Genomic DNA, 11710 nt, shown 5'->3' on the forward strand with positions numbered 1-11710 from the left:
AGCAGCTCTTCAAACGTGTGGTCCACCTCTTGCTCTGTTAAAATACATACACCTAGTAAATAAAGCGTAATGTGTAGGTTCATGAATAAAAGATTTATAATCAGTTACACTGACTGTTATGTAGAGCGGTTGCATTAATGACAATTTAGGAGTCAAAAACAGGTTGTTAGGCAAAACTAATACTGCGAAGCATCGTATAAAGAAAAAGCAAAGCAATCCTGCCCTCCTAAGACACAGGACATTAATTTTTGTCCTCCGAGTCGGAGACCTGTATGTCAAGGACCCTTGACAGGTATTCATATACCTAAATGCCAAGAGAAAGAAAATATGTGTGTCGTCATTAGGATAGGGATTTATGTTGGTGTGAGAGACTGTAGCCTACAAGTTCATATTGTTAAATGACAGTTATGACATGTTGTGTTTCAGGTGATTTTACAGAAAAAAAAACAGCAAAATAACGTACTGAATACTTTTGACAAAAAAACTCTGTATATTAAATGACTTCTTAAAATACCTACCCCAACACTGATCACGAGAATAGACTCATTCTTGTACAGCGCTTTTCTGCTCCACCTGTGCAGTCAGTGTTTCATACAACAAACTGCAACATGCTGAAACATTTCATTACACAGCATGCAATGAATTTGCATATATGTAATGTCTTTAATATCCTGCTTAGTAATGGCAGTGTCTCTCAATTCCCCTTCGCACTTACTCTTTAACATAAACTTTGCTTCATGTATTGAAAGTGGCTTAATTCTACTGACTCATATTGACTACAGATAGCACACTGGCTTCCAATTAGAACCCTGGAAATCATTATTTAGAGTTTAATATTGACATCACCACAAAAGTAAGACAAACACTCGATTCTTATTTAATATAGATATTTTTTTATTCTTTAAAACTTTAAACAAACTTTAAACTTTAAACAAAGCAATGAAAAATGAGAGAAGGAATTGGAAAAAAAAAAAAAGCAGTGTGAAAGTAAGACTAGCATAAAAGTCACATATAGTTCAGGACTGGGAACACTGGTCTCTCATCAGTGGCTCTGAGACCAGAGTCTGGGAGCCCTGGGTGGCCTCACAGGTCACAGAGCCCACCTTCATCCAGTGGTCTGCAGGGAGCCTCAGGGTGCTGCTCCAGCTGTAGAGGCCGTCGTTCTCCTGCACCACGGGGCTCCTGCTCTCCTCCCAGCTGATGCTGCCACTGCCATCCACCTTCCAGGACAGACTCCAGTCTGAGGGGAAGCCCTTGTTGGCCACACACATGAGCGTGGCCTTCCCCTGTTTCAGCTCCTCACTGGAGGGACCCAGCACCTTCAGGGCGGGGCGGGCATCACCTAGGAAACACCAATCAGCTTAGAGGACAGGAACCACAATTTGATTTTCTCCGTTAAGAAGTTTCTGTCAGGTGTTTTTTCTGCTCCACCAGTCATTCACTCACACATTGTTTCACTTCCCTTTAAGAAACCTCTCATGCATATCAGCACAGAGAGAATCATCACACAGTTTGAGCTGAAATATGTTCAAACTACACTGGAAATAAAAGAAGCAGATGTGGAAACATTTACAAAACTATTTTAGCTTCAAATTCATCAGTTATCTATAACACATCACTTGTTGGAGATAAGAAACTTGAATGATGTGGATTAATTTCTTTTACTGCTTACATGATTTTAATGACATTTGAAATGATATCTGCTACAACAGAAACACCAGACGTGCTGCACACTGTCAAATGCCCATCTTTAACTTCTGGCAATAAAAGAAGCAGATATGGCAACAATTATACAAGATGTTGAGCTTCAAAAACCTCCGTTCTGTATAATACACAAGTTTTCTACTTACCTCATGTGAGTTTCAGTCATTTATTGTAGTGCTTTTATGATTTCTAAGCAAATTCTACATTTTTACTGACTAAGTAAAAGACCAGAAATCTTTATCTTCACTCTGTTTAACTTGAGGACAGTTACATTTAATTCATCTTAGAAACAGTGACTGTGATTTCAAACTAGAAAATAATCACAGGCTGATGACAGTTTATATTATTTACACAATGCATCGTCTTTATGTCAGAAATGTCGACATAAAATCAAAATAAAGCTGATGGAGTCAGCCTCCAGTGTATAATGGTTATAATATTACCTCTACATGAATACTTCATTGTTATAAAGCTAACATTTAAACCTCGATGTAGTTTCTTTAAAAACATTATAATCTTACTTCCAACATTCAGTCTGGTTCCTCCACCAAAAGTCCACCACAGTGATACAAACTCACTGAGCCGCTGCACAAAAACCTCTGACTGTAGAGAGACACGGCTCTCTGACTCTAACAGACTAAATTAAAACCAAAAGCTCTCAAGAGTTAACCAGACATATATATATCTCAATAAATCCTCAAGTCAACTCTGATGTTTTATATTATTTGTTAATATTGATTTTAACATTTATTCTGAAGCTAACTTTGTGTCTTCATGAAAATTGATCTAAAAACTATTTTAATGATTTTTGTTTTCTGGCACACTGAACAGAAAAGTCAAGATAACCACAAGAAAGAAATCTGATAAAATAAAAGAGGTTTAAGTTCGACTTACTTCCAAATTCCAGTCTGGTTCCTCCACCAAAAGTCCACCACAGTGATACAAACTCATTGAGGCGCCGTACAAAAACCTCTGACTGTAGAGAGACACGGCTCTCTGACTCTGAAACAAACAAACTCAACTAAATCATTCACTGTTTGCACAGCAGCCATGACTCAGCTGATATGACTTCTTCAAATACCATCATAATAACATCGTACAACATTAGTTTAAATATAGTTTTTGGACAAGGACACATTTTCACAGTTTTACTGTGTACACCAACACAGTGGAATCTGACTCAAAGAACTAGGATGTGACTGAAGTGCAGACCTTCAAGGCCCACCGAATGCTCTGCTCTGGTTTATATTTTGTCTTTCATTGTTAATAAACTTGCTCACAGCTACGCTGTCGTCCGTGCTTGTGTTTGGGTCCAAATCCTCCTCCAGACGATCTGCCTCCCAGATTGTGACATGCTACCTCTATCAGCAGTAACATTATCAGTAAATACTAGTGGCCCAGCTACACTTACAGCCAAAACCATCAGTGCCATAACTTTGTCTCCACCATCTTTGACAGATGTTGTGATTTGCGTCAGATCAGTTTTTCTCCTTTTAATTTTCTCTTCCAGTCATGCTGAAAAAAGTTCATCTTTTAACTGTTTTTGACCTTTTAAATGTTTTACTGGCAAAGTCTAATCCAGTCTTCCAGTTCTTGAGTGTAACTTGACAGTAATAAAGTTTTTTTCTCTATGTTTGATTTAGTTTGTCAGCTGATTGATGATTTCCTGGACCTCATGCTGATACATGCAAGCTCACCTCTTGAACTCAAAATACTTTGTTTCCTCATTATTCCAAGATGAGTTACAAAGATAATTTTGTTTCCCCATGAAATGGTTTGTAGTAGACAGTCATTCAATTACTTTGCACCATTTCCCAGCATCCAGTGTTTATTTCAGAATCCAGCTATCCTCTGTTTCCATTTGAAATTGTAGTTAACACCTTCAATCAGTAGCTCTTCTGTGTTGTTTTAAGTGCAGTACTGTACAAATGGCTGGTGAAATTCTCCAAAAGCTTTTCTGTTTTCAACATCTCAATAAAAATATAAATATTTGTATTAATTCAATGCTTTCATTCAATGAAGGCAGATGTTTTTGTGTTATTTATTTTAAAGAACTCAACTATTCTTCATCCCAGATAATCTATAAATTCTTCCTCTTTTACCAACTCTGCGTCATTATAAATTAAACAACATAATATATGTTTTCAATCAAAATAGCTTTCATTGGTCTGTGACCAAGTGTTCTGTGTTTAATTTATATTTCTTGATTATTGTTATTCATGGTTTTAGTTCTCTTGATGATGATTTGTTTTTCTTTTCAGAAGAGTGACCTTGTGTAAAGATGGACACTACGGATAATATTCATTACAGTTGATCATTTACTATTGACATTAATAAATGAATAAGCCGTTCTGTTAAACACTGAATGACTGATCATTCAGTTATGAGTCACCTATATAATTTCCTAAATTAGCTGTTGGGCCAACAAATTTATATATAAAAAAAAGCATCAAATGAAAGTTATAAAAATATTGATGATGTCACACTTTCTATTTCAATCTGTGATCTTATCTGACAGGATTCTGGAGAGGCTGGAGCTTTACCCAGGTGCCCCAGGGTAAGGGGCAGGTTACACATTAACTGTAACTGTAAACCATAAACTGCAAATTAAATTTTGAGTAATTTTTAATATCAATTAATAGGAAACTAAGCAAAAACAGAAAAGACATCATTAATTCAGACAGAAAAAGCACGAAGGATTTCATTGTGTCAGTCAGATGATTTCCATAGAGAGGCACTTTGCATCAGCAGCACCATGCTCCAGTGCTCTGGGAGAGTTTATAGTCCTGAGAGTTGAACACTGGATGACTGACAGCTGTCCTTCATCACAACAGAAGCCACAGAAATCCTCCTCATCAAAAACATGACTTTGATCTGCGTCCTCATCTGGACTCTCCTCTGCTGCTGCTTCACAGGTAAAGTCCAGAGAATCAAACTCCTCTCCTCTATCAACATCTGTCCCTCTGAAATGAAGCCCACAAAACCATGAAGCTGCTTTATGTTTTTGTCTCCGTGTCCTCAGAGTCCAGAGGACAGATCACAGTGACTCAGCCTGGAGCAGTGAGCTCTGCTGTGGGAGGATCTGTGAGCATCAAGTGTACGACCAGTCAGAATGTTTATAACAACGACTTTTTATCCTGGTACCAACAGAAAGATGGAGGAGTTCCTAAACTGCTCATTTATCGTGCTAGCACTCGATATTCAGGGATTCCAGATCGTTTTAAAGGCAGTGGATCAAACTCTGACTTCACTCTGACCATCAGTGGAGTCCAGGCTGAAGATGCAGCAGTTTATTACTGTCAGAGTCAGCACTATCCTAACAGTCAGTGGGTGTTCACACAGTGAAAAACAGTCGTACAAAAACCTCCCTCAGTCAGACTGAACAGAAACTGAAGTGACTGCTGCAGCTGGAAGATACTGCAGAGACTGATACAGTTCACTGAAGATAACGGCAGAGGTGGAAGAAGAACAGCACATAAGCAGCAGTATCTACAGAACAGTGTGGAATATTCCAAGGGACACAGGATAGATGTATCTTCTTCCATGAAATAATCTTCTTTTGTCATTTCTTAGTATTTGAACAAAAAGATAACAAAATGAACAAAGAACAAGACTGGATGTGCCTATAACTGAAGAAGAGGTCAGAGCTGCCATCTCATCAATGAAAAATGGGAAATCGCCAGGCTTGGATGGCTTCCCGATTGAGTACTATAAGAAATATATTGATATTTTAGCTCCAGTCTTGCATAAAGTTTACCTTGAGGCACTAAAAATAAGCTCCTTACCGAGTACATTTAATGATGCACTAATCTCTCTTATTCCTAAAAAGGATAGGGATATATCAGAGCAAGGGCGGAGTTTTGGTTTTGGCATTGGTGGGGACGAATAATTCAACCACCGAACTCTGCCCCGTTTCTTTTTTTCTCCTTTTTGTCTTTGCTTCTTCATAAAAAAAGGAGAAATATACTTGCCTACATATCCTATTCTGCATGCTTTTAAACCATTTAAAATTACAATTCATAGTTTTATATGTGAATTATATAATGTTAAATTACTATTAAACAAATGACTAAGTATTTTAGACTTTAGTTATTTCAGCCATATAACGTCTCTTATACATTAGCACTGTATAGGAATTTCTTTTACTTATGTATTAATCACATTATTTTATTGTATGATGCCTTGGCGCCACTAGATTTTAACAAGTCTCACACTCATACAGTAAGACAAATGGTGGGGGTCTAGTAAGGAAGTTGGGGGAAGCAGACACTCCACAGGAAGAATCTTTTGTCTCTTTGGGAGGCAGCAAGGGAGTGTGAACCTTAAGGTGCGAAACAGCTGTGTACTGCCTTTTGTTCCTGGAGAAGGTATTTAACTGAGAGCCATGCTGGGCTCAGGGAGACTCTGCTGACCGTCTGCCCCGCGGTCATGCAGGGACTTCATCAAACTTGGTTGTCTGTTCTTTGTGTGTTTGGATTATAGAATGTTAGCTACCGCTCACCGCTCGTCTGCAGGCTTTATTTAATGGGAAACTTCCACAACAGCACTAAGGGAACACTGAATGACCTGCTGGTTTTTGTCCATAAAACTACTCATCTAAGATTATCGCAAAGTAAAAGATCTCTCAGCAAAATGACGCAACGTTTTAGGCACTGTTGCCCCGATCAAATCAGTGAGCTGGGATTTTCTAAACATGAACTACTGTTACAGCAACAGACATGGACTACTGGTGCCCCACACAACAACTCAATGTCCACTATGTGAAGGAGCCAAACACATGCCTTCTCCTCTCGTTAAAGTTAAATGTCACCACTATTATTGTCTGTCTGGAAACAGGCCGGGGGTGTCCAAATTCAAAGACTGCGTCCACCTGAGGACCCGGTGTTGTGTCTAGAAGTAACTGTCTGCCAAAAACTGACTTCTGGTATTTGCCAAAAAGTGATTGCTTGTATTTAAACTGCTATAAATAACTTGTTGGTCTATAATATGTGAAACATAAGTCAAATGTATCCCTCATGAATGATATCAAGTCATCTTTAGCAACAAACAACATTCCTGTAACAAGGTAGAAGCTGCATTCAGTTTTTGGCAGTGACTTTTATGTATCCTTTATTTATGCAGTTCAAAAAATTCTTGTTGACTTTAAAAATGTCTCTTTTAAGAGTAATCTGGCCAAGATGCTGAAATTGCAGTAAATGCAAAAATAGTTCTGTAAACATAATTTAAGTGGACAAAAGGAAGCTGATTCATTATAATGTAAGTAAAATAACACAGTTACAAAGATACTTGAGAAACAGGTATTTTTTTCATTTTATATATAACCCCTTTGTAATACCTGTTCATCAAAGTCTATTTAGCAACATACGTAACAACATTACATTCTTTCTATCGGGTTTGTTTTTCTTTACTCGAAGAGATCAAATTATTGGTGGGGACAATTCAATAATCGCTGGATATTGGTGGGGACATGTCCCTTCCATCCATGCCAAATCTACGCCCTTGTATCAGACCCAGCAAATTACCAGCCAGTAAGCCTTTTAGGAGTTGATTGCAAAATTTTGACAAAGGTTTTGGCCTTCCACTTAGATCAAATATTACCAGATATCATCAATGGTGATCAGGTTGGTTTTATTAAGAATAGGTCTTCAGGTGATAACATTAGAAGACTTCTATTATTATTTCAAGCTAGCCCCGGTTGCGGCCTTCTCGCTTGATGTCGAGAAGGCTTTTGACCGGGTAGAACGGGGCTTCCTTATGACAACCCTTGCAAGGTTTAGGTTTGGGCCTGGATTTTGTAACTGGGTCAAAACTGTATATTCAAGTCCAAGGGCAGCAGTTTTGACAAATGGATTGGTGTCAGAGTTTTTCCATCTCACTCGCAGGACCCAGCAGGGGTGTTCTTTGTCCCCGCTGCTCTTCATGATATTTCTGGAACCACTGGCCTTAGCTATTCGAGCTAACAGGGGTATCAGAGGTATTCACGCAGGGGGTATGGAGCACAAGTTATTTCTATATGCTGACGACATCTTAGCAGTATTAACGGATCCCATCCAGTCTCTACAAGCGCTACTCGCATGCGTTGAGTCATTTTCAAGGTTGTCAGGTTACAAGATAAATTGGTACAAATTGGAAGGCACGCCACTATCAGCATCATGTCACTCTAGATCCATTACTGCATTCAATTTTAAGCATGTACCTTCAGGTATGAATTATTTATGAATATTATTAAAACCCAAATTAGAGGATATTATGCTTATGTGTTTATGTCTAACAATCTAAAAACAGAGATATGTGAAAACTTGAGGACTATATGGCAGAGATATATATATATTTTTTTTTTGCGCCTGTCCCGTTTGATTCTTTTGCCATCAGAATTATTGTCTAAAGGCAAAGAAAGATGCCCAACAGATTTACTTTACCAAATGGACCATCCCAGCCTTACAGTATTGGTCCATTTGATTGACCTTTGTTTTTATTATTTATTTTATTTTATTTTCACTTGCTGCACAGACATGACTGGGGGAAAGAAAAGGGAGAAAGAGAGAGGTAGGGAAAGAAAAACAGCGGGGAAGAGGAACGGTGATAAAGGGCAAAAAACAAAAACCAACAAAACAGACAAAATATAACAGTAAATACTAAATATTGAATATTATTGTGCAGCACGTAAGATCGACAGCGCACAGTGTGCTTTGAGGTAGGAGCCAAAAAGGGTGTAGTTTGTGTGTGTGAGCACCTGTGAGCGTGAGCGCGGCAGAGATATTTCAGTCGTGTAATTTGTAAAGAAGATTGGTGTAGAATTTTGTCATTCTCTGATAAATATATAAGAGAGGCCAGGGGTAAATTTACTCAGTACAAATTAATAGATGCATGGTACTTCACTCCTTCTAAACTTTATAGAATGGGAATCAGTCCCAATAATATATGCTGGAAATGTAGCTCAGATCCAGGGACATTTATGCATGTTATTTGGGAATGTGGGAAAGTTGAGAGTGGAGTATCGGAGCCCCTCGTGGCCTCACAGGTCACAGAGCCCACCTTCTCCCACTGGTCTGCAGGCAGACCAATGCCGCTGCATCTGCGGCCGTCAACGATCCAGGACAGACTCCAGCCTGAGGAGAAGCCCTTGTTGGCCAGACATGTGAGTGTGGCATTCCCCTGCTCCAGCTCCTTACTCGAGCACTGTCAGGGTGGGACAGACATCACCTAGGAGACACCAATTAGCTTAGAGAACGGGTAACAGGTAGTTTCTGTCAGATGTTTTTCTGCTCCAACAGTCACTCACACATTGTTTCACTTCCCTTTAAAAAACCTCTCAGCACAGAAATAACAGCACAGAAATATGTCCAAACCACATACAGAAGGAAAAAAGTGCAACATTTTACAAACCAGTGTCAAAGTCACAAAAATGCAACACACACATGATTTTAAGTGTTACATGAGTTTAGAAAAATAATTAATCACTAAAACTATTTACTTGATAAACAGAGATATTTACTATACATTTAACTTTAATCTGAATATGTCTTTAAGTTTAGTCTGTTTAATTTTATTTGAAGAATTTTTATTCAAGTAAAATTGTGTTTAACCACAACTTACTGTGAAGAACATAGAGAAAAAAATCATTGAAGGAACTGTTTTATTGACAGGAAGTAGGTAAAAATTTCAAACATAAATTTAGACGTAAATTTCTGTCACCCATCCATTCGCTTCCGCTTATCCTTTTCAGGGTCGCGGGGGGCGCTGGAGCCAATCCCAGCTGTCATAGGGCGAGAGGCGGGGTACACCCTGGACAGGTCGCCAGTCTGTCGCAGGGCCAACACACAGGGACAGACAACCATTCGCACTCACATTCACACCTAATGGCAATTTGGATTATCCAATTAACCTATCCCCACAAGCTGCATGTCTTTGGACGGTGGGAGGACGCCGGAGTACCCGGAGGGAACCCACGCAGACATGGGGAGAACATGCAAATTCCACACAGAAAGACCCCGGCCTGATGGTGGAAGTGAACTCAGGACCTTCTTGCTGTGCGGCAACAGTGCTAACCACCGTGCCACCGTGCTGCCCTAAATGACCACCCAACAGTCAACAATTGAAGCAAACAAAGGGTATAAACTTACATCCAAATTCCAGTCTGGTTCCTCCACCAAAAGTCCACCACAGTGATACAGACCGACAGACCACAGTACGTCAGGCTGAAGGACATCACGTCTGACACTGTGGTCAGCAGCACAGGAGCACCACAGGGAACTGTGCTGTCCCCTCTTCTCTTCACCCTGTACACCTCTGACTTCTGCTACAACTCTGAATTATGCCATATTCAGAAGTTTGCAGATGACACGGCCATCATGGGGTGTATCTGGGATGATCAGGAAGAGGAGTACAGAAGTCTGGTGAGGAACTTTGTCGCATGGAGTCACACAAACCACCTGCAACTCAACACCTCAAAGACTAAGGAACTGGTTGTGGACTTCGGGAGGTCCAGAGAAGGTCCACTGCCGGTTCAGATAGAGGGGGAGGAGGTGGAGGTGGTCAACAAGTACAAGTACCTCGGGCTGTGGGTGGACAATAAACTGGACTGGTCATGCAACACAGAGCACCTGTATAAAAAAGCCCAAAGCCGACTGTACTTCCTCAGGAGGCTGAGGTCTTTTAACATCTGCAGGAAGCTCCTGAGGATGTTTTACCAGTCGGTGGTTGCTGGAGTACTTTTCTATGCTGTGGTGTGCTGGGGGAGCAGCACAGCAAAGAAGGACTCATCCAGGCTGGAGAAACTGATCAGGAGGGCTAGCTCTGTGGTCGGCATGAAGCTGGACACTCTGGTGACAGTGGCAGAGAAAAGGACATTAAAGAAACTGCTGGACATTATGAACAATGCTGGGCATCCTCTGCACACGGCCATTAACAACCAGAAGAGTCTGTTCAGTGACAGGTTGCTTCTCCCCAAGACAAGAACTAACAGACTTAAAAACTCCTTTGTCCCACACGCCATCAGACTGTTTAACTCCTCTCTGGAGGGGAGAGGGAGGGGAAACAGGAGGACAAAGGAGGGGGGAACAACTAAGCTGTAGTGCCTCTTCACCTCACTGTACAATACCTTTTGTGCAATACTTTTGTTAATAGTCAACGGTGCAATAGACTCCATACTTGAAATGTGCAATTCACTTGTATTTTATTTTTTATTCCTATTTATTCTATTTATCCCCTTTGTATATTTTATTTATATTTGTCTCTGTATTTATATTTGTCTCTGTATTTATATATGTGTGTGTGTGTGTGTGTGTGTGTGTGTGTGTGTGTGTGTGTATATATATATATATATAACAATTCTGTAACTGTAACTTCGGTCGTTGCTGTGCTTTTTGGAAGTCGAATTTCCCAGAGGAACCCACCCGAGGGATTAATAAAGTTCTATCTTATCTTATCTTATCTTATCTTACAAACTCACTGAGTCTGTCATGGTCCTGGGTCGGTGACCCAGCGCTTTAAGTTTATTATTATCATTTTCCAATTTATTATCATGATTATTATTATTGTTTGAGTTCTACGTGTTATATTCGGTCTGCCTCTGAGTCTGTGTCTGTATCTGTCTGTCTATGGTGTCACCCCGTCTGTTTGTGAATCTGTCTGTTTAGTTCAACGTCTTGTCTGGTTCCATGTGTCTGAGTTTCCTGTTTTATTGTGAAGGTCTGTGTCGTATGTGAGTGTGCTCAGTTTACGTTTCCCCTGTCTCGTCAGCTGTGATTTCTCCCAGGTGTGTTCCCCTCCTGTCTCTCATCCCTTGATTACCGCCATCTGTGTATTTAAGCCCTGTGTTTCTCTGTGTCAGTGTCGCGTCGTACCCTCAACTTGCTGTGTGTTTGTAATGTCCTGTCCTCCAGCACCTTGGTTTAGAGTTTTGTTTTTGTAAGTTTTATTTCGTGAGTCATTCCTCCAGCAATAAAGCTGCGTTTTCAGTTTATTCCCATCTCCAAGAGTCCTGCAATTTTGGGTCCACCACTTC

General features: G+C 40.0%; 1 gene segment (V, D, J or C); it reads right to left on the reverse strand.

Moving 5' to 3' along the window:
* Positions 1-826: 826 nt before the first annotated feature.
* Positions 827-11167, reverse strand: LOC147303257 (Ig kappa-b4 chain C region-like). The segment is given in 4 exon segments: positions 827-1342; positions 2599-2680; positions 8740-8883; positions 11156-11167. Coding segments are annotated over 4 exon segments (564 nt in total).
* Positions 11168-11710: the final 543 nt, after the last annotated feature.

Source organism: Aulonocara sp. 'chitande type north' Nkhata Bay, linkage group LG22, assembly GCF_057382095.1.
Source record: "Aulonocara sp. 'chitande type north' Nkhata Bay isolate Kocher_YH1m ecotype deep benthic linkage group LG22, A_spYH_male_GT1.1, whole genome shotgun sequence".
In the NCBI taxonomy this organism is placed as follows: domain Eukaryota; kingdom Metazoa; phylum Chordata; class Actinopteri; order Cichliformes; family Cichlidae; genus Aulonocara; species Aulonocara sp. 'chitande type north' Nkhata Bay.